This window comes from Toxorhynchites rutilus, chromosome 3 (genome assembly GCF_029784135.1).
Source record: "Toxorhynchites rutilus septentrionalis strain SRP chromosome 3, ASM2978413v1, whole genome shotgun sequence".
NCBI lineage: Eukaryota > Metazoa > Arthropoda > Insecta > Diptera > Culicidae > Toxorhynchites > Toxorhynchites rutilus.
The window spans coordinates 200,516,633-200,540,698 of record NC_073746.1 but is presented as its reverse complement, the minus strand read 5'-3'; the positions used below and the strand labels follow the sequence as shown (position 1 = coordinate 200,540,698).

Here is a 24,066-nt window from a genome sequence, read left to right as displayed (position 1 = left end):
TGGAAATAAACGCCAACCGCCCCAAGCGTGTATCTCGCTTCATCAGCAGCATCAAACCTCCCACGAATAAACATCCCGTCAGCAACGCGGCCAGCCAGCCAGCCAGCCGTTCAACTATCAACGAATAACGCACAATCAGATATTCCGTCAACAAGGTGTCATATTCCGCCAGCTACCCAACTATCGATGGAATGCGCAGCGAGACCGTTGTATGCTTAGTTTAGTAAACAAGATTAGGGAAGTTATAAAAAGGCTTCAACAATTTGAATAAAGAGCATTATAGTAGTAAACGTCGAGGAACGTAGTCGAGTAGTTTTTTTAAAAACCCCGAAAGGCCATCGAAGGTCTTGATTTATATACCCAAGAATTCATTCCTAGGCGTTAAGACTATAAAGGAGAGAAGAGATCTCTCTTTCCTTCTGAGACAGCCGAGCCCATATCGATTGTCTGCCTGCTATTTCCCTACATGTAATTACTACCCGCTTATCTCTGCGGACCTATAGCTATTCCCTCTGTTGCTCTCGCTAGAGGGGTACAATTTAGAAAGTTTATTACTCATCGCCGGCTTAGAATGTTATTTTTGTTTATAGCCCTTCGTATATTCGATAATGGGCGAGGCCAGGCTTATTACCAGCAATAATCATCCTTCGCCTGGTGCCTTGTTGTCTTTGTGTATTCCAGGCGCCTTATCTGTCTATGCTGCCTGCTCACGGTTCCAAATGAACACGTGATTTCCTATCTTGTATGCCTGCGCTACACTATGAGTAATACGATCTATTCAGAGGATCGTGCGGGTCACAAATTTGTTTATTTATTTGTCCCTACTTTCTGGTGCGTCATGCACCGCTTGTCTGAAGCTATACAAAAGGAAAAGAAAAATAAGAAAGGGATGAATCACATGGCCGTATCTGGCATTGGTGATTCATTGGGCTATAAATTTTCTATGCGCTCGTTTGCACTTCAATAACATTATTTTGTTTATTGGCCGGCCTTGCTATCTAAATTGGGTCCGTAACACATATAATACTGCAATCAAATGCATTTCGTTTTGTGATTTTTCAATCAAGTTGAACTAACAGGAAAGCTTCTGAAGATTGTTCTTCCCGATCAGTAGAATATTTCCATATCCAATATTGGATGCATAAAACCTTGTGCCTCCAAAGTAACGCTCTCGTTTTAGAAATTCCCCAAATATTCATTTATTCATTCATTCAGAATGGATTTAGATTCAACTTCAAACAAATGATCACTAAATCAACGATAGTCCTACATCAACCTTTCAATATTTATTAAATACACAACTAATTGGCTAACTGGGCTGAAATGGTTAACCAGTTATCGAATTCCACTCGCCAACTGGCTGACATGTCAAACGTCAAATAAAACTGCGAGGAACTTCAATGTATTGTTTGATTGGCACTGATTGGATCGTACGCTTGTGAACGTTCCAAGAAATACGTCTATTAGCGGTCGGTGAGCGTAGGGGTAGCGATCATGAGCTAGTCAGAAAGTAAGTTCAATATTACACTATACAACCACTCTATTTTTCTAAGTTTCCAGAGATATATAAGAAGTCGGTTGAATGAAAGTATATAGTGTAGGATACAATAACTGTCTTCATTTATAAGACTGTTCATTTAAACTTTATTGTTGTGTTCAGGCGCGAAGCATTCAAAAAACTAATATTCCATAACAATGAAACCGGGTGGAAAAACTCTCTCCCTTTACAAAATTAACGTCAATTTTAAATGAATTACAATACGTTTCTCATTCGTAGGTTATCTTTAGTTCTCAACCAGTTCAAATAACCCATTCAGGGTAGCTTCGACCAAGCTGCGCCACACACTACAAGTATCTGGTTCCACGCAGAGGATACTGCTCGTTCAAGCTCTTGAAATTACTCATACTGCTTGTGAGCTGCATCTACTATTCGTACCATCATTCCTCATAAGTTCTTGAAAGGCTTTGATCTGGTAAACAAGCTGACCAGTCCAGAATCTGAAACCACTATTCATTAAACCATGCCATGACCTTCCGAAATTCATGAATTGACAAATTGAAAAATCAAAAAGAAAAGTAAAAAAAGTAAATGATTCTGAAGTACTTCGTTGCACTTCTGACTGTTCATTCGAGTTGATGAAAAGCTATCTGAACCAGACATTTTTGAGTATATTTTCCTCAAACCATCAAACTGCAGCCTACAAAGTTAGGTGTTGAAAAATTACATGACACGTTCCGTAAGCATTTCCAGTATGAAGAAATTCTATTCAATTTGAATTTATTTTTGTCACAAAAGTTCTCCTGGAAAAGTGAAACCCATGGGATTAGGTTCCACATTTTAACCCCTACCCTTCTTTCCACGTGGTCTGTGGACGGCCCCTGTCAACGCAAGTACCCTTAGAAAAATCCTCGGTCGAAAACTACTAAATACATTTGGTAATGCAAAATTAGTAGAATGTACAAATTTTTTGTACATATTGTCAACAAACCCGCATCCCTACCAGAGATTAGTATATTTTACTCGATAACATTAGTAAGCTTGGATATTGTCATATCTGAAAATTGGTGAGAAAAGCGCGTATTAACCATTTTCATTGTTCCCATAAGGCAATACGGAGGTATAATAAGGATATAATTCTGATACGTGCATTTTCGGCGAGAAAATGTAGCCGATATTGGGCTTCCGAATCATGGTTCTGCTTGACATATGTGTTTATTAGTACGGTCGAAAATGACTATTGGTAGTATTTACCAAAAAATTCGTTATATTTACTAATTATTTCTCTCAGTGTAGCTGACACTGTCACAAAAGCTAAATTCATTCTAAAAGAAGATCTATCTTCGCATCTGGCAACTCTGGTTGGAAGAAACATCAGGGATGCCAGGTGATTTTTTCAAATGTCTTCACATGGTACGGAAAAATGTCTTCACAATCATATTTGAGGAAATGAAAATTCATAACTTATTTTGAACAATCTTTGATATATTATTCAATGTTTATTCTAATTGATATTGTTATACAGCGTGTTTCATTGAACTTGAGGTTTTGAGGTATGAGATTTTGAAGTTTATTTCATTAAATTTGAGGATAGAATATATTGCACAACATCGAACTAATTTTTATGAGTTTAGAAATGATAATGAACCTGCTAAACCGTTGATTGAGTGAATATTTTCGATGAAATTTTCGACCAATAGTAGGAATTTTATGGAAATAATATCCCCCAAAAATCCATATACACGACCATACTGAAACGTTTTCACATACTTCATAATGTCTTCACAATATCAAATGTTTTCACTGTAAGTAAAATATCTTCAAAATGAAGACATGTCTCCAAATCTGGCATCCCTGAGAAACATCGACATCAATCCGCGATGTTGAATGTACAGTGTCGACGCCTGGTGGCGATATTCGTTACGTGATCAAGAATAATTTCTATCAGATTAACAGTTTTTAACAGGTTTCGAAGTCAGTTTTAAATTGCTAAATTTGAATGAAAATTTTTACTTTATATTTTTCGATTGCTTAAAAAATGTGCTTCTGATCTTTAGTTAACAATTTCTTTACACATTTTCTGATATTTTCACTAAAACTCATAATGGATAATAGAAATAATTTGAGTACCGGTAAGTTTCTTGGTTTTTTTTTCAAAAATGAATGCTTTATTCTGCAAAAATGGTTTCAAATTTAATATTCAAAGTATTGCCCAACGCTAGTCACAACTTTTTCCCATCTTTCTGCCATTTCACGGATCCCTTTGCGGAAATAATCGGCCGGTTTGTCGGCTAACCACGAATCGATCTAATTTTTAACTTCATAAAAATTGGAGAAGTGCTGATCAACCAGGCCAGGTTGCATCGATCAAAAAAGGTAGTAATCGGACGGAGCAATATCTGCAGAATACGGCTGGTGGGATAGGACCTCCCATTTCAACGTTTCCAAGTATGTTCCGACCGGTTTCGCGACATGCGGTTGAGCATTGTCGTGCTGCAAAATAACTTTATTGTTTCTTTGCTCGTATTCTGGCCGTTTTTCCTTCAGTGCACGGCTCAAACGCATGACTTATCGTCGGTAGAGGTCTCCCGTAATGGTTTTATTCGGTTTTAGCAGCTCATAATACACCACACCCAGCTGGTCCCACTAAAAAGACAGCATAACCTTCTATTACCTTCTATGAATATTCCGTGCGGCCGTCGATGTTGATGCATGGTCGGGGTATCCATACGTTGCCCGACGTTTAGGATTGTCGTAATGGACCCACTTTTCATCGCCAGTAACGATTCGATGCAAAAAACACCTTTCTTTTATGCCGTTGGAGCAGTTGTTCGCACGTGAAAAAACGGCGTTCGACGCCTCGTGGCTTCAATTCATACGGTACCCAATGTCCTATCTTCGGATTATCCCCATTGCTTTTAAACGATCGGATATGGTTTGCTGAGCTACCCTAGGTATATCTGCAAGTTCTTGTTGCGTTTGTGACGGATCTTGATCGAGTAAAGCCCCCAATTCTTCATCTTCAAACTTTTTTTTACAGTTGGGGCATGGTCACCATAAACTTCCACCAAAATACGATGACTTTCCGCAGCTTTTTTCTTCATATTGAAGTAATGAAGTAACACTCCCCGCAATAACACTCTCGTTGGTACGAAATTCGACATATTCGAAGTGACGAGAAACTATGTTGTTTACTTTCCCACTTTTTGACATATACTGAAAAAGACGCGCAATGACAGTAGCTTTCCAACGAATGTCTGGAAATTCGATTCACTGGAATAATAATCAAGTTACGCCATCTGTTGTAAAACCGAAGAAACATACCGGTACACCTAATATATAGTCATATACAATTTTTGTTGAAGATTTTTACACATATTGCGAAACAATATTTTACTCTATTGACGAATGTACGCAAAGCTGAATCAGCTAGTTGAAAAAAAATAAAGTTACAATACTTATAACAAGCCATTCCTCGTAACTCACATAGCACATTGTAAAATGATGGTTTTCTAACCTTTTCAGCGTGGAAAGAATATATGAAGCCGGGAAACTTGAAGATAAATTCTGATTTTTCTAGAAAATTTGAACGAATTTCATACCAAAAAAACAAAACATCCTCATTTTACTTGCTGCGCCATCTGGTTGTAAATCCAACGTAAATTCGTCAATTGCATAAATAAGAAACAGTAAGCTTTCATTCATTCTTTTCCTGATTTTCGTTTTGAAAATGTGTTTATTCCACCTGAAAATCTATTATTATTATCCACTTGACAATGACAGCAAACGAAGCTCAATGTTGGCTACGCGAATTTGAGTTGTAAATAAAGTACAACATAAACAACACTAGACTGCGATTTTGTTCATAATAATTTGTAACTTTCACTTGGAGAATATATAGTTACGTGATGGAATTCCTCCTCGGCGGGAATCAAAAGGATACAGTTAGAAGTGCATGCAAAAAGTGTGGATATGCTGGTCACCTCACCTACCAGTGTAGAAACTATCTTAAGGTAATATTTCGAATACAGAAATTAAACTCGGAAATGTGATTAGTTTCATAAATCCTTGTAGAATGAACAGTGTTTTTCTCAACAGAGAAAATCGAATACGAGTTGTCTCCCAATGACGGCTAAATTTTGTTTTTATAGATTGATAAAAATCAGACGATAGTTACCGGAAACAATCGATCTGGCAGTGAATCGCCAGAATGGAATTACCTTACTCCGCTCCAAGAATTGAGGCGACAGGAAGAGCATCAGGAAAAGACACAAGCCGAAAAACATGATAATAAGCACAAAGATGCTGCAAAGAGTTCAAGGCGATCTTCGAAGCGGAAACGTTCTAGAAGCCGATCATCATCGAGTGACGACGATCTGGATAGAGATAAACACAAGAATCAAAAGTCGAAGAAAAAAAAGAAAAGTAAAAAATCTAGTTAAACGGAAAACCTGAAGATGTTCTTCAAACATAACGTTTTTCTCATATATGTATATTGAAATTATAATATTACTGACAAAGGATATTTTTTAGTCTTTGAGGATATGTTATCCCACAAACTTTGAAAATCTCCACCGACTTGCTGGTACTACAAACCGTCTAGCATTCAGTAGAAATGCAACTGAATGACTAAATTAAAGAAACTGTATTAGGTGATTGATGTATGCCATATGCAGTCAAACATTAGCATAGAATTGTCACAATGTTCGGATTGTTCAGATGCTTTTAAAGGAACGTAAATTTATGCAAAACGTATTTATTGTTTCATCTATAAAGTACAATGAAATCTAGTTCGCGGATTTTTCGCACATTCTATTATATTTCTTTCATTTTTGGTCTCAGTTTAGCTCCTGGAAATCTGCATTCTGATATTATGTTAGATTATTCATATTAGAGTCGGCAATAAAGCACTATAAATTGTATGTATTCCATATTGATTATTTCAATATCATTTGTTTTTGATGTTATATTTCGTGTGAAATTCTCATTGCTTCTTTCCATTTATCTAGAAGCTCTTTTTTCTACTATACTATGTGTTCTATATCATAGAAAAATATATCTGTTAAAATACGCTCTATCCCTTATTCTTCCTTTATTGATATTTTGTAGCTTGATGAGTATCGATGGTCTAGTAGTGATGGTTCCAACATTCAGTTATCTATGATTAGACAAGCATGGACAGCGTTGTAATAAAAATTGACATCATACATTCGTCCTGGAATGAATATGAAGGTTGCATAAAATGTGATTATTTTCTTCTGAAATGTGCTAAAATTCATGATTAATTATGTGTTTAGTGAATTTCTTAGTACACGCATGTTAGAAGAACAGGAAAAGTTTAATCAAGTTCGGACAAGAGAATATTAATCCATTAACGACCAAGCTGTAAAAATTATTTTTTCAACAAAAGCCTTTGGAGTAATTTTGATTATTGGCGTTACAGAAACTCCAATATTCAAACATTATTTTTTTTCCGTTCTTCCGTTTTCCGAGAAATGACAAAAAATCATAAAAGCGCAAATCAAAAACATTGGCCATAACTTACATTTCAGATAGCAGCGAAAGTTTGTGGATAAACACATGGGTCTTTTAAGCAACTTTGTATACTTGAAATATTCAAAAAAGATTGTTTTTCCAATTCATTTATTTCTAAGGCTCAATCGCATAAGCTTTGCGGAGCCGCTAATTCAACATTTGTTTATACAAAATTTCAATTTAAATCTATGTAGGTTTCGACCGATTACTCATGGTTTACTCGAGGATAGAGGGGCAACAATTTTTGTGGGACGGGTCAGGTTAGGGATATGGATATGAGGTATCGTTGTCTTAACCGAGGGTTGCCGCACGCACTGTAGAATTGTGCATAATGACCAGAGATAGCATCTGGTGTTCGACTAGCTATCTAGGGTGGGCGACGGTGAGAAGAGGGGATAAACAAACCAATAACGAAAAAGAAACAAAAAAGCATTAAACTCCTATACTGGTACACGAATGAAGTCACGACTTACGTCCAAACCTTTGAACCACGCTCTCGAAGAAACATTTGGAAAATGGAATATAACCACCACCCAAGACTTCCAGTGTCCCAATCGGTTTGCCAACTCAAGAGGGAATTTCGTTGTGATTGGAAAAAAATACGAAATCTGTCTGTCAAACAATTCGCTTTCCTGGGCGCCTTTGCGAGAGTGTCCGCCTTCTCATTGCCAGGAATTGAGCAATGAGAGGGGACCCATACAAAGGTTGTCTTATAAGATCTTTCGATCAGTGCACTCATCTGCTGCCTCACTTTTGTGAGGAAAAAAGATGGGTGCCTACTAGTTCTCATCGACTGGAGAGCCTCAAGCGAACTATCCGAGAAAATGAAGTAATGGTCTGCAGGCTTGTTGGAGATCATCCCCAATGCGAAGTCGATTGCTGCCAGCTCAGCAACATAAACGAAACAAGGTTCCTGCAGTTTACAGAAGGCGCTCGAATTTTAATTGAAAACACCGAATCCAGTGGATCCATTGAGGCGAGGCCCATCAGTGAAGTATCTTTTCATGCAATTGACTTTTTGGTATTTTCGGTTAAAAATAAGGGGAATGAAAGTTGATCGAAGCTGATCTGAAATCCCAAGTATAACCATAAACCGAGATTGTATATTTAGATGAAGAATTCTTTCTAAGTTTTCAATCACAAGTGTGTTCGTGACTCCGCATTTCACCAGTATTCTGAGAAAGTTCCTAGAATTGGTTCTGTAGAGGTGTTACTCCTGCCAGTACCTCGAGACTCGTATTATGTGTTGAGTGCATACAGCCGAGAGCTATACGCAGACAATGATATTGAATTCGTTCCATATTAGAAGGTGACTTTTAGCTGCCGAGAGAAAGCAGAAAGAGCCATACTCCAGAATAGATAGAATAGTTGTTTTATAAAGCGTTATGAGATCTCCCGGTTGAGCACCACCACGTGCCGCAAATCGAGCGGAGAAAGTTGACCCTCTTTTGAAATTTTGGCTTCAAATACGTAATGTGGGTATTCCAAGTGTATTTTGAATCAAACCAGACACCAAGGTACCTGAAGGTCAATGATTGGATAATGCTTCTGCCCAAAAGCTTAAGTTGCAATTGAGCTGGAGACCTTCAAAAAAGAATTAGGCTACTTAAAAAGGATTAGGCAAAAAAGAATTAGTAAAATTATAACTCAAAAACTATAATACCTACAAAATTTGGTTCAAAGGATGAAATGTAGGAAACTGTTTAAATTTTCATAAAAAACCAAAATTTTCGTGAAAAAAATATTTTAAAACTTAAAATTAATTTTTCTCAAAAATATATTTTTTAAAAATTTTCAAAAAAAAAACTTTGAATAGCTCTTATAACTTCCAACATGTCGTCCATACATTGGAAGATGGGCTCTTTTAAAGGGAAAGTACAACTAATCCTTATTTTGTTTAAAGTCAAGATAACAATATAGCATTTCGACAAAGTTTTACTTTTTCATTGAGGATTGCCGTCTTCTTCTGTAGGAGCCTTGAAACACTGCGACCATCAGTTTGATCTATTGTAGAGGAAGATTACCGTCAGTTAACTCAACCTTGCTTCTTGGAGTGGTGCCAATTGAACAAAATGACAGTAGGTATTGCCAAATGTGTTATCATGACGTTTCATCGCAAGAAGGAACCAATATTCTTTGATTGCTCTCTGGAAAACCTTGTGCTGGTACGCGTCAATGAGGTGAACGACCTCTTCAGCATACATCGCTCGACGTTAGCCACCAAATGCATGTCTTCAATTTGAGTTTATCTTGAGGATCTCCCTAGAATTCACGGATCCGTATTGTCTGAATGCGTTATACTGTTCATTAGTGCTTGGAAAACGCTTCTGTGGTGTGGATGCCACATCAACTTTCGGGGACCTTACGCGTATTGAACGCGTACAGAAAATGTTTATTTGACGTGCTCTCAGCTCCCTGCCATGGCACTGTCCTCAGAGTCAACTGCCGTATCCTGGAAGATGTCTCTTGCTTGTGTTGGATAATTTTGAACGAAGACCGAAACTCCAACAATCTACGCTCGTCGCCAAGTTACTCAACGGTGAAATTGACTCGGCCTTGCTGCATTCCCGCATCAATATGCGTGCGCCATCCAGGGATCTTCGCTCAACACACTGACACACTGTGACACACCGTTCTAGTTTTATGTTTATGTTATCATGAACCTCTGGTGGGAATATTTAATTCGTACGTTTTCAATAGTGGAAGATCTGTTCGAGTTTGGAGAGTCAGTTTCTAGATTCCGTCAAAGAACGGAACAGGACACAGTTATGTTTTTTTAATTTGTTTGTATTTTTAAATTTGTATTTTATGTTTGTATTCATGACGACATCCGTCAGATGAATAAAGAAATAATAATAATATGGTGGACCACCATCAAGGTTTTTGATGAAATCGACGTTTCTGGCGTCCCATAAGGGACCAATCTTGGACCATTATTGTTCGTGCTATACTTAAATGACGTGGCACTTTCGCTTGGCTTCTAGAGAAAGCTCATATACGCCAATGGTTTGAAGATTTACGTCGTGGTACGTTGTAACGGCGGGTGCGATGAGTGACATATCGCAAAAACAAACTTGATATTATCCTTCGCACCTTGCGGTGAATTTGGGACGACGTGCTCTGTTGTTTCTTTCAATTTTCCGCATTCCGGACAAAAAGGTTATCTTGCCTGACCAAACCAGTGTAGATATTGCCTGGAGCAACCGTGACCAGACAGAAATTGCATTAGGTAGAAATATACCTCTCCTACTTCATATTCACCCAGCAATATAGTGTCGGTATGAGTTTGTGCGTTCATCTACCGTTCGGTGTCGCACTCCACTCCTATCGCCACCTGGTCAGCGACTTTTCTCTCATGAGCTTCCGAATTTCTCTGGTCCCCTTGCTCCTATTCTTTGCTGGTCCTTTCGGTTTCTTTGGTGGAGGTTGAAGGTCCCCTTTCTCCTATTCTTTGCTGGTCCTTTAGGTTTCTTTGGTGGAGGTTGAAGTTCACAAACTGCGAAAATAATCAATATGAAAATATAACGAATTTTTTGGTAAATACTACCAATCTATAGTCATTTTCGACCGTACTAATAAACACATATGTCAAGCAGAACCATGATTCGGAAGCCCAATATCGGCTACATTTTCTCGCCGAAAATGCACGTATCAGAATTATATCCTTATTATACCTCCGTATTGCCTTATGGGAACAATGAAAATGTCGTCCATACATTGGAAGATGGGCTCTTTTAAAGGGAAAGTATGGTTAATACGCGCTTTTCTCACCAATTTTCAGATATGACAATATCCAAGCTTACTAATGTTATCGAGTAAAATATACTAATCTCTGGTAGGGATGCGGGTTTGTTGACAATTTGTACAAAAAATTTGTACATTCTACTAATTTTGCATTACCAAATGTATTTAGTAGTTTTCGACCGAGGATTTTTCTAAGGGTAGATCGGAGTACGCACGAAAACTTGATTGTGCGATAACTGACGAAGCGAAACAAACAATTTTGTTCGATAGAAGCTGACGAATTCGAACGAAGCAAATGGGAAGCAATGTAACCCCACCAATACAATTCTATGTTGTTTTTTACTTCTCACGATGAGAAGCTACATACAGTATCACTGTGGCCTTACTCCTCACGATTGCATGCGTTTCGTGCAGTGTCACCGTGGCGTTACGCGAACATATCTGCCAATTTAAATACCTTCTGAAGAACTAAGTTTATCTACAGGCAAAAGCAATCAACATATGCTGAAAAACCTGCAGAGATTAATATTATAGAGTCAAATATTTTTTTTGTATCATTACCTTTCTAATTACTGCAATAATCGAAATTCTGATCGGAGGAAATTCATTTTTTCCAGATTGGTGACGAAATTCCCTGATTTTTCCTGACATTGTTTGAATTCTCTGATATTCCCTGATTTTTAGGGGTTTTCAAGGTATTCGACAACTAGGTTTTAGGTTGAGGTTGTGGATCACTCCGAAATTAACCCATGTTCAGCTATATAGTTCTTGCATGTGTAGGAGATGCAGTCTAAAACGATGAGTTCGAGTAACTTAGATATTGTACATAGGCAAGCGATTCCTCTGTAATTATGTACTTCCTTCTTACAACCTTTCTCAAAAACTGGAAACAAAAACAAGCTTAAGGGGGGATCCCTGCCTGGAAGGTCGAAAAATAATGAATTTTCGTGATTTTTTTTCGTATTTTAGGAATAAAGTGAAGTGTTCGGGTATTTTGGTTATTGTTTAAGGTATATTTGAAGATAAATTTTCCATTTTTTGAGTATAGAAATAATTATTATTACGCTGTTGACAACTGGATGCGCAGACGCTACGGTACCTTGCTGGTGGTATCGGTTCTGAAGCAACGTGGTTTCGCAAAACGAATTCCATTGCATATTTAAACGAAACTTTAAGACAATGCCTAAAGCGTTACATAGGGGTTTTTGAAAATTCGAAAAATTGTCAAAATTGCGGCCATTTTTGTTAAAATGAGTTTTTTTTTATGAAAAATCGCTGTTTAGAAAAAATCGAAAAAATTAGATATCAAAAAACGGCTATGTAACGCTTTAGATAATTAATTTTTACATGCTGATAAAAAAAATTCAGCCTAATCGGTCGGACATTTTTGTAAACATCGTGTTGGGGGCCTAAAATATGGCCCCACATTGAAGGTCGCCTCCAATGCGACACTGAGTTAACCAGTTACTGTATATCAGTTTTTCGGTAAAGTGTAGTAAGTCCCAGAGAATAGTTGACGATATGGTGACTGGACATTGTATCTGTAGCGCACATTACTCAATGCGTGACCCATCAAAGCGTTTGATAATTTTGGAATCTAAGCGGTAGGCTTACGAGTTGATAACATCAGTGGTTTTTTTGTAAGCATAACAGCGTGTTTGGGTTCAATCTCTGCTGTCGCCATTGGATTTTTCTGAGGTGAAAAATTACTAGTTATATGTTCCTTCTAATGGAAATCTTAGTTATCATGCTCATGTGTTGTTGAGTTTAATAGATAGGGTTGGAGTCGTCTTTCTGGTGTCGCCAATTGACACTAAATGTGGCGATGGGCGATCTGGCGTAGTGGTTGACATCCGTACCTCTCACGCTAAAGGTCACGAGTTCAATTCTCATTCCCAACATTCATCCAACGGAAAAAAATGACATGAAATTTTCCATCAAACAAAACTTGATCGCACTGCTTTCGGCCGAAATTTTCATAGTTTTATTCCCCTTTTTAAATCCTATGCTCTTATTGGGAAACCCTTTATTTTCTTTTACAGGTTCTCAACTTACTCTGGTGGTGCACATTCTGGAGTGGACTGATGTGATTCTTTTTGAATGCGGAAGCAAAATGCAAGCCAACTGTTGCTGCCTATTCGTCTGGAAATAGATCTATATTATTTTGAAGTGATTTGAAATTCAAAACAATGACATACCTGCTCGACTCGACTGTATGCTCTTCGCCCTCAGGCGCAGTTGCGTATGCTGCAGTAAACATTGAAGGTCTTCGAGCAGTCCAATCGTGATGTCCTCTAACAGATAGATAAATGCTAAGACTTTTCATGAGTGCTCCTCTAACCTATGTATAAAAGAGAAAAGGATTCAAAAGTATGAATATTTCGGGGTTAGTAACAACGCATGTAGTGCGTCTGCGTTTCTAGATACATTTGAATATATTAAACATGTGATATGCTAGCTAAAAACAGATTGCTTTGTGTGTACTTGGTCTCCTCGATCGCACGAACGTTCATTAGAAGATACTGGATGTAGACCAAGTTGATGACATCAGCACCATTTTGGTCAGAACAAGTTGAGTGAAGGAGCTTAAAAATTATGATCGATAGTATTCCGTTCACGGCAATGTATGAGAACGTTGCACACGGTCGATTTAGCCGGTTTCAACGATTTTATGATTTTTTAATCTGACTTTGCCGGATTCTCAAGGTGGGTGTCCAAAATTGATTTTTGGTTCTCGGCTTCCGTCAGGTATAAATTCTTTGAAATAAGATAAATCGTGACGAACTTTTCAGCATTATGAAAGGAAACATTTTAACATAAACTGTTGTCAAAATATTGCAGATTCGACCACTAGGAGCGTTGCAGTAAAATGTACAGTGCGTACAGATATTGAAGGACACGAATTTTAGGATAATTTTGGACATTTGCCTTGGATCTCTGCCTTCAAATCTTAAACTTAGACATAATTATACAAATATTTATGTACCGTTTTGTTGTACAATACGAGGTCTGTTCAAAAAGTATCGCGACTTTCGAATTTACGCGGGTTACGTATAATCGATTCTAGATTTTTTTTGTGGCATTTTGTTGGTCTCATGTCTCTCACTAATGTTGACAAGTACAGCTATTTTGAATGTTCAGTTAATTCTTGACAACTGCGTTTCTTACACTTTTCTTACACATTTCTTACTTGCCTATTGCAAAATGAATCAAAGAATCTGTATCAAATTTTGTGTGAATATATGATGAATATCATATTGGCTATTTCGCTGCGCCTAATTTGTTCAATTGCGTACAGTAACGTATGCATTAGAAAAATGGACTGATTTTGGATGGCGATGAAAAAAATACAAAAAATTATTCAATAGATCATTTTTTCTTAAATCTCACGTTTATTAAAACTATCTATCTATCTATATATATATAAAAATGGATTTCTGTCTGTCTGTCTGTCTGTCTGTCTGATTCTTATGGACTCGGAAAATACTAAACGGATCGACATGAAAATTGGTATGTAGGGGTTTTTGGGGCCGGAGAAGTTTATCATGATAGTTTGAGACCCCTTCCTCTCTCTAAGGGGGCCTGCCATACAAATGAAACACAAATTTCTACATTACTCGAGAATTAATCAAGCAAATGCAACCAAATTTGGCATGTGAAGGTATTAGGGTGTAATAAATGTTTTTCGTTGATTAGATACTCCTCCCCCTCTCTAAGAGGGGGCTGCCATACAAATGAAACACAAATTTCTGCATAACTCGAAAACTAGCCAAATTTGGCATGTGAAGGTTTTAGGGGGCACGAAACGTTTCTATGGTGAATAGACACGCCTCCCACCTCTCTAAGGGGAGAATAGTAGAGGGGTCTGTTTTCATTCTATCATATTTTCTGTATCAAACATTTATTTCATATAACGGAGAAACATGTTATTTGCAAGTGGTTGAAAAATCTTGAACGAAAATTGTGTCTGAAAGTAATCTGATATTATAATGATGAGTTTTGGTAGAAGTACTAGGATTTTTTTTAGTAAAAGGTAAATTCAATGGGGTAGATTAGAAGACAAACAATGAACAGTTCTGCGATTGGACTCATGAACTTGCGCTTAGTAAGAAAACGTCAATGTATGAAGGTTTTGATAAGTTTGCCGGGTCAGTTAGTCTTCTACAAAAATGCTTCAACGCCCTTATCAGTTGATTTGCAGAAACCATGGCGAAAACAGTCAAGCAATTATGCACTTCGTGTTCGCCGTATAAAGCCGATCCGGCATTCAGAACATCCACTGCATCGAACAGAAGCCTGGTTCCGGTCATCCGACGGTGCTGCGTTATCGTAAAGTGTAGCAGGAGCTGAAGAGGAAGACCGAGAGTAAATAGGCCTCGTTGTTTCGCATCTTAGGCCGGTTGGTCGGAGCAACCGGCCAAACGGTGAGGGAGTATCTGTCCGAAATAGATATTTTTTTATGTGGAAGCATCAGTCGAGCCGTGTGGCTTGCGGTGCACGGGGAGGTATACAGTGCGAAGCGTGCGCCGTAAGTTACCGCTTTCATCTTGAAGCATCACACGAAGGAAGGTTTGGTTTTTTGTTGTGCCAAAGATCGCCAACCCTCGCAATGTCTCTCAGCTGCGACTGATGACATTTTTTTAGCGATTCTCAAACGAAGGATCTACTCCAATAATTTCGAGGTCAAAAAGGAGAAGCAGTTCATCGCCAAGGCCATGATAGAGCTGAGAAAAACATGCCGACATGCATTTTTTTTTCATCGGACATGGCCAATTACCGTAAGGGCAAACTTACGGCAGGGCCTCGATACATTTTTGAGAAGGCTTAGTAACGTAGGATTTGTCGAAAATTTGGTACTTAAAAAAATCTTCTGTGGTATTTTTTCGCCACTATTTGAAATTTTTCCATTTTTATGCATATGATACCTGTTGGAATTAATTGACTGGTTACTAGTAGATAAGTGATCCGGTTTTTATCAATCGACACAATTGGTAAATGGAAATGCGATTTATGGAGTGTTTATCGGTAAATTTCTATGTAACTCATACGTCGTAACCTAGGTAGTGCGGACTGAATTAAAACGGCTGTCAAAAAAGATCCAATTGAAATGTCAAAAGAGATCCAACGATCAGGAGTGTTATTTTTCTTATGATAATCAACACTATAAAAAAGGTATTATTATCAAAGGCAAAAATAATTAAATAAAAATAAAATGAACGAACTTCATTTTTCCGTCAATTGTTTAATTGGCCATTGCATCCTGAAAGAGAATCTCATATTGCAAGGTATCAGAACCTGAACGAATATCAACAAACTACGAATAACGCTTAGTTCACTCCAAGATTTTGATGTGGGAGCGAAATTCGACATTGGCGAATTTTGATACGTACATACATAGCAAAAATGAAATGTTTTGAGGACGTTTTTTTTCTAACGTCGGTGAATACAGTTTTGCTAGTGAAGCTGGCCGAATGAAATCCGCGTAATTATGATCCGTACTGGTTATGAATATAACGGTGAAGCCATCTGCGCTTCATGTTGATGATGGACGTAATCTTCTGGGTCAACTACCGGCTTAATTGTGGAGAAGGCATTACGGTTTCTCACGAGGTTTCTTTTCCGATTGAAATGTAACGATGTATATCTATCAAAATTGTACAGTCGCAAGCGCACTGAAGAGAGAACAGATGCATGCGATGACATACCTCGACGCCAGACCCTAAAGTGTAATCCACAGCTCTCCTGCTAAAAGAATCGAACATGTTCAACCAACGGATTGGATGATAGTTTTTGCTGTACAAGGACAGCACACCAGTTCGATTAAAGACAGCAGAGTGTACGCAACAGCAGCAAATTCGAAGCAGAATTTAAGAAGAAACTTAAGTGCTTGTACAATTTATAACTCTGTATAATTTCGTGTATATTTCTATAGTATTAAGTAAAATACAATGTACATAGTTATAGTTTAAGCGTGTGTTGTGTTTTGTCTCCGATGAAACGAGTCCCTCAATCTGCCACAGTGATGTGAAATTCCATGCGAATGGAAAATCCCCGCTGCATCACTGCAATGAAGGCAGTCTGCATCGCGCCCACGGGGGGAATTTAGTTTCTCACGCTGGGCAATCCGCATAAAGGCTGCTTTGGTATCGCGCAGCGGGATTAAGTAGCAGTTTTTACAGTCCACTGCATTAAGAAGCTATAAAAATAATCCTGAAAATGTGTATGAAAGGTTTGCTACACTTTTGGTTTTCAATAATTCAAACATCGTACTTACTCCACAGATATGCGAATCCTTATTCGGAATTAGTTTGTCGTCTCCGAAAAAATCGACCCAGCGCGTCTGTAAATACGTTTCCGAAGGAATACGATAAAAGCTAACGTGAACATTTTCACTCGTATTCGGGCAGCCTTTCAGTGAGCAACGCATTTTTAATGTCCACTTTCCCTGATATAATATTTCTCCGAACGAAATAAAAACAAACGAAGTCACAGTCACGTAAATGTTTACTCCTGCAGTTTGAAAACATTCGATGAAAAGTGGAACGAAGAGTTCCCAGATGATTTTTAAAATAAGTCTGTAAAAATATGTGAAAGTCTGTTAAAAATGTGGGAATGTCTGTAAAAGTGTGCGGATCTGTAGAAATCTTTTTTAACGTTAATTTTTCCGGATTCATTGATACTTTGTACATCGCGATGCACGTGAGATTGTCTTTTGTACATATAATATTAGGCATTTGTACATTTATATTAGGCTGTCAAAAAAGTCCTGCGGTATTTCCGCGAGGTGTCGTTGTAAGCGCGTAGTTCTAGTTGTATTCATTGTATCGAGTCATACTATAGCTTGTTGGAAAGGTATTTTTGCGCGCTATAATATAGTCTTGACAGTTTTGTTTGGTTTAGTCGTTCGTGAGTTATAGTGTCGCAAATTTGGAGCGAAATAAAGAGAAAATCCGACATATTTTACAGTACTACTATGACAAAGGCAAAAATGCATCTCAAGCTGCCAATAAAATTTGTGCAGTTTATGGACCCGATACAGTTTCCATTTCCACCGCACAACGATGGTTTCAACGTTTTCGTTCTGGTGTAGAGGTCGTCGAAGATGCGCCACGCTCCGGAAGGCCTGTCGTCGAAAATTGCGACAAAATCGCTGGATTAGCCGAGAAAGACCGGCATAGTAGCAGCCGTAGCATCGGCCAAGAGCTGGGGATAAGTCATCAAACCGTTATTAACCATTTAAAGAAGCTTGGATTCACAAAGAAACTCGATGTATGGGTGCCACACACGTTGACGCAAAAAAACACATCTTTGACCGTATCGACGCATGTGAATCGCTGCTGAATCGCAACAAAATCGACCCGTTTCTGAAGCGGATGGTGACTGGCAATGAAAAGTGGGTCACTTACGACAACGTGAAGCGTAAGCGGTCGTGGTCGAAGCCCGCTGAAGCGGCTCAGTCGGTGGCCAAGCCCTCATTAATGGCCAAGAAGGTTCTACTGTGTGTTTGGTGGGATTGTCAAGGAATAATCTATTATAAGCTGCTTCCCTATGGCCAAACGCTCAATTCGGACCTGTACTGCCAACAACTGGACTGCTTGAAGGTAGCACTCATGAAGAAGAGGCCATCTTTGATAAACAGAGGCCGCATTGTCTTCCATCGGGACAACGCCAGGCCACACACTTCTTTGGTGACGCGCCAGAAGCTCCGGGAGCTCGGATGGGAGGTTCTTTTGCATCCGCCGTATAGTCCGGACCTTGCACCAAGTGACTACCACCTGTTTTAGTCCATGGCGAACGAGCTAGATAGTCAGAAGTTAGCCACAAAAGAGGCCTGTGAAAATTGGCTATCTGAGTTTTTTGCCAATAAGGAAGCGAGCTTCTATAACAGGGGTATTATGAAGTTGGCATCTCGTTGGGAACAAGTCATCGAACAAAACGGCGCATATTTGACTTGAAACAGATGGTTGTAACTAATTTGATGAACAAATGAAAATTCAAAAAAAATACCACAGGACTTTTTCGACAGCCTAATATATACAGCCATTCCATGCCAAACCGATAAAGTGGTTCTCAGATTTCGATGAAAAGTGGTAGTTTTGTTCTTTTTTTCCTCAGTTTTTCCCAAAACTGACTTTTTTCAAAAATTTATAACTTTTGAATCACTGAACCGATTTAGATTATCGACATATCTAATTGAAGCTAGCTTTTCATTAAAATATAATATATTGAAATTGCAAAGAAAAAAAGGATTTTGTTTTCGTAATTATCGATTGTAGTTTTTTTTAATTATATATATTTTTATACCTTTCTTGAATGCTGCGGATGTTATACATAACATACTATTTTTTTCGTTTTTGAGATATGACTTTTAAAAGTTAACCGGTGGTCCGAACTTCGAACTTCGTCCCGGGTCATCTAGTACATGTCATATCATTATTGTTTTGATATGAATTCTATAGAACGAATTTCTAAACTTTTTCTCATCATAACATTGTTCTGTGGGCAGAATACCACAAATACAATAAAATGAAGACAGCTCAAAAGGGACCTTTGCTTCATCGGATTTTGGGATAAGCAACACATTTAGCCTTCTATTTTTATTGATATAGATAGATAAAAGATAAAGGAATGCGTTTTTTTCCTGAAAATCCATTTCCACTTCCAAACAAAGATCAACTTCGCTAGCGCAAATATTAAATGGACTAAAACGCTTATCATGATGTAATTTTCGGTCATATGGGAATTCATTTTTCCGAATTTTCCGACATTCCTTCTGATTTTTCCGGAAACTTTCCGATTTTGCTCTCCACTATATTGATCTACGGGAAGAGACGAATACAACAAAATAAAGAAGGCTAAAATCGGATCATCCCTTCTTCGAAGCCCGCTTACGAACAGATTTGGCCTTCCATTTTCATTTATATAGATAGATATAGGCTAACAGTGCGAGGTTGAAGGGATGCTCAAGGACTGGTCTCCGTTTTCGCTCGGATGTAGTCAATCTTAATATTACTTAAAGATGTTCAATTAACCCTTTCATTACGTCAGTGTGCTCCGCCGAAGTGCTACCCCTGTACGGAGTACTGCGCCGAAAAGTATGCACATCGCGCTGGTGTGATCGAAGAGCAGTATGAATTTCATGTCGTCTAAAGACGACGCTCGTACACACAGCTCGTCGCGCGGATGTCGTCTATAGACGACGCTCGTAACGAAAGGGTTAAGGCTTTGAGAATCAACTCATTGTCGTTTGCTCAAAAAATTATTCGCTTGGCGGCGGCAGCGCTAATTCGGTTTACTTGGTTTGTCGTCGGCTGTTCTTGATATTCTCGGGAAATTACAATCTGTTAAGTTTTACCAATCTCATCGATAGTTCTCGACTCTGTTCCCTCACTGTCATGAAATTTTGAAGTATAGTATAGATACATTTAATGCAATTTCTCATTCATCGTGAAGAATCGTATTGCCTGTTTCGTCTGCAATGATTCCAGGGCAAAAATACTTATGAAATCATGAAAAACGCTGACGTATACAATTTATTGTTACCAAACAAAACACCAACAGAATGCAAAAGATACTGAAGTACTGTCGTCGGCCACTGAGCGATACTATGCTCACGACATCACTGCAATGCGACCTATTTTGCGCACGTAATCACTGTGGTGACACCGGTAGTTAGGCGCTAGTTTGCGCACAGAAACAACTGTGGTTACGTCGGACGACGAAGTGTTAATGAATTACTCAAAAAATAGGTCTAACGTCATGTGTATTGATATAAATTAAATATAAAAACTTTTTATGTATTAAAACTATGGAAAAATGTAATACGATTAGTCAAATATCTTTGATGTGATAAATAGAGCCTCTCATTTTTCAAAAACCTGTGAAATATTGTTGTATCCAAAAAGTCTGCAACAAAAATAAAAAGTATTTTACAGATATGTCTGTAAATTTACAAAAATATCTGGCATCTCAACACTGGTCTGATGATTTATTGCAAGAAATCGCTTGAAAAAATCCATAAATTTGCTTGAAAATGAAGTGGATTGAGTCCGCACCACTTAGGTTGTAACGATTCCAAGTAACCAAGCTTCATCAGAGGCTAATGAATACTAGTTTAAAATATCTGTAAAGAGATTGAAAATTTACGTCTTGGTTACCGAGGACTAATTTTGATCATCGTCTCAATTTGGTCATCATCAGTCAACACTTCCCGGTCAACACGATTAATATACATTTCAACCACGCCCTTATATATATTCGAGAGCTCAAAAAAAATGGTTGTGAGTTATGAGAAAAGAAGATATTAGGTGTACCGGTAAGTTCCTTCGGTTTTACAACAGATGGCGTAGCTTGATTATTATTCCAGTGAATTAAATTTCCAGACATTTGTTGGAAAGCTACTATCATTGCACGTCTTTTTCAGTATATGTCAAAAAGTTGAAGCGTAAACAACATAGTTTTTTGCCACTTCGAATATGTCGGGGAGTGTTACTTCATTACTTAAATATGAAGAAAAAAGCTGCGGAAAGTCATCGCATTTTGGTGGAAGTTTATGGTGACCATGCTCCAACTGAGCGAACGTGTCAGACGAGGTTTGCACGATTTAAAAGTGGTAATTTTAACTTGGAAGACGAAGAACGTCCCGGACCGCCAAAAAAGTTCGAAGATGAAGAATTAGACGCTTTACTCGATCAAGATTCGTCACAAACGCAACAAGAACTTGCAGATACACTTGGAGTAGCTCAGAAAACCATATCCGACCGTTTAAAAGCAATGGGAATGAACCGAAAAATAGGACATTGAGTGCCGGTGTCCGATGAAGCCACGAGACGTCAAACGCCGTTTTTTACGTGCGAACAACTGCTCCAATGACATAAAAGAAAGGTTTTTTTTTTGCATCGAATCGTTACTGGCGATGAAAAGTGGGTCCATTACGACAATCCTAAACATCGGGCAACGTATGGATACCCCGACTATGCATCAACATCGACGGCTGCGCGGAATATAATAGGTAATAGAAGGTTATGCGGTCTATTTGGTGGGACCAGCTGGGTGTGTTGTACTATGAGTTGCTAAAACCGAATGAAACCATTACGGGGGACCTCTACCGATGACAATTGATGCGTTTGAACCGTGCACTGAAGGAAAAACGGTCACAATACGAGCAAAGATACGATAAAGTTATTTTGCAGCACAACAATGCTCGGCCGCATGTCGCGAAACCGATCAAAATATACTTGGAAACGCTGAAATGGGAGATCCTATCCCACCCGTCGTATTCTCCAGACATTGCTCCGTCCGATAACTAGATTTTTTGATCGATGCAACATGGCCTGGTTGACCAGTACTTCTCCAATTTTGATGAAGTCAAAAATTTAATCGATTCATGGTTAGCCGAAAACCCGGCCGATTATTTTCGCGAAGGGATCCGTGAATTGCCAGAAAGATGGAAAAAAGTTGTGACTAGCGATGGGCAATACATTGAATATTAAATTTGTAACCATTTTTGCAGAACAAAGCAATATTTTTTGAAAAAAAAACCAAGAAACCTACCGGTACTCCTACTATTAGATATAGTAGGTGGTACCTGGTTTTAATATTGTTGTTGAAAACTTACCTCGCCATTTAGAAAACAATATAAAAGCGCGATGAAAAATCCCTGAAAAGACGTCAGAAAGTGCGTAATGTATGACCAGAGAGCAAACTCCAGGGCCGTTTTTTCCAGTGGAGCCTCAGTCATGTTTAGTATATTAGTTATTCCTAATAATGGCACTAGAACGATGGCTGCACGTACTGCTTTTCGTACTTGCTCGACGTCGCTGGTGTGACTTTGGCGTAACTTTACCACCAACACTCTTATTATGTTCATTAAAAATATCAAATTTAACTGAAAACCGAATAGAAATTATAGTAATTCTTTTTTCTTTCTAATTTCAATGTTCCAACTCACCAAAACTACTGCTAATCTAGGTCCTTCTAGTATCCAATAATAAGGCGTCAGGTTATATCCCCACCAACATCTTAAAATGATGAAAAGAAAAATGACATTGTTGTTAGAATATTTTACTAAAGTTCTTGCGGAGTGTGTGTGTGTGTGGATGGAGAGGAGTCAGGACTCCGATTGTGAATTGATCTCCATAATTGATGATTATTGCGCGGACTTAGTTATTCTATAACCACACACAAATATGGTTAATTTAGAGCTCTAAGTTTTAAACTCACGATCGTTCGCTTATCTTTATCTGTCAAAAAGTGTCAGATTTCTGGACAAGCTGTGAACGGTCACCTTGAGATGTGTAAACCATGTTTCGAAATTTGGCATAAATAAAGGTGTTGTCGTTGTGACACAAAAACTAGACTGATGATCCCGTGTTGCTGGGAAACCCGTAGAAACCGTTTGATACTCACTTTTGTTGTCCAATGTGCTGTCCGGTGGTCACTGCCCAAATAGATGTTAGTGCCACCGGTCCACCCCATCCCAAAAGTGCGTACAATGTTAGTGGGAAACGATCCTGAAAAACTGTTACGGTAACCACGTTGTGTAAATATAATCCTTCTATAAACATCCACATAAACATGCATGTTCTTGCATACTCCAACAACACATAAGAGGCCTCGCAAAGGTATGGCTGAAAGCAGGAAATGGGGAACAGTTTGAAATATTACAAATTTGGTGGGTCTACATAATATTGCAGTAATTGTTCCACTATATATTACCGTATTATCGATACCATGACGAGTCTCGTTGCCATATTGTTTCCCACCATTACGAATAATTGCCTGATCAATGTATAGTGTTAATCTGATTATCACTTGTATTACCATAGCAACAAAGAGGTTTTTGTGTATGCGCGTTCTGTTGTTCCGTAAACTTCTGGAAAAAATATGTAAATAAGTACTGAAAACAGCTAAATTTGAATAAAGTAGATAAATTATATTCTTCTTTTAATCGTAATACTTACCTAAACTTACAAAATATTACTAATGATAAAATTAGCGCTGTTAGCGATAGACTGAAGCCTACAATTTCTAGTGTCCGTGTTTTTTCGGCAATGTCGATCTTAACCTGAAAGCGATTATTCTCTGTGAATTAATTTCTAACGCATGTGTTCGTTGTTTTACTTCGACTTCGTCGGTGCTTCCCCTAGCGTAAAGCTTTCTGAATAGTTGAATTACTTCTGGGCTATAACAGGGCGTATAGTTGGTCCACCCAAGCAGGCCGGGTGTTGGTCCGGGTTTTCCTTCCCATCTACCTTCGGCGCTGCACCTTCTTTCGGCGAACTCTGCAA

At 38.3% G+C, this 24,066-nt stretch overlaps 2 protein-coding genes across 9 annotated transcripts in view; one reads left to right on the top strand and one right to left on the bottom strand.

Annotated features, from left to right (window-relative positions):
• Window positions 1-5,197: 5,197 nt before the first annotated feature.
• Window positions 5,198-6,420, top strand: LOC129779559 (protein SREK1IP1-like). The gene is made up of 2 exons (XM_055787113.1): window positions 5,198-5,511; window positions 5,650-6,420. Exons 1-2 carry the CDS (start codon window positions 5,407-5,409, stop codon window positions 5,938-5,940), a joined length of 396 nt encoding a protein of 131 aa, XP_055643088.1. The 5' UTR covers window positions 5,198-5,406; the 3' UTR covers window positions 5,941-6,420.
• The window catches only part of LOC129779556 (PDF receptor), a 127,024-nt gene continuing 109,196 nt past the window's right edge, over window positions 6,239-24,066 (bottom strand). For 3 of the 8 annotated variants that reach the window (XM_055787104.1, XM_055787105.1, XM_055787106.1), the window contains exons 4-12: window positions 23,900-24,060; window positions 23,740-23,843; window positions 23,495-23,675; window positions 23,186-23,406; window positions 22,728-22,797; window positions 22,395-22,664; window positions 12,976-13,118; window positions 12,833-12,931; window positions 6,239-6,713 (exon numbers count right to left, since the gene is read on the bottom strand). In XM_055787104.1, the coding sequence (XP_055643079.1) occupies window positions 6,701-6,713; window positions 12,833-12,931; window positions 12,976-13,118; window positions 22,395-22,664; window positions 22,728-22,797; window positions 23,186-23,406; window positions 23,495-23,675; window positions 23,740-23,843; window positions 23,900-24,060 (1,262 nt within the window). In that variant the 3' untranslated portion in view covers window positions 6,239-6,700. Of the gene's footprint in view, window positions 6,714-10,294; window positions 10,530-12,832; window positions 12,932-12,975; window positions 13,119-22,394; window positions 22,665-22,727; window positions 22,798-23,185; window positions 23,407-23,494; window positions 23,676-23,739; window positions 23,844-23,899; window positions 24,061-24,066 lie in introns of all 8 variants that reach the window. The other 5 variants (XR_008743704.1, XR_008743705.1, XM_055787108.1 and 2 more) reach the window with 5 other exon arrangements.

Excerpts from the sequence above, each read along its gene's own strand:
- LOC129779559 (XM_055787113.1), top strand. The coding sequence starts at position 5,407 with ATGGAATTCCTCCTCGGCGGGAATCAAAAGGATACAGTTAGAAGTGCA. Across the intron at positions 5,512-5,649 it reads AGTGTAGAAACTATCTTAAG|ATTGATAAAAATCAGACGAT; the intron begins GTAATATTTCGA and ends TTGTTTTTATAG.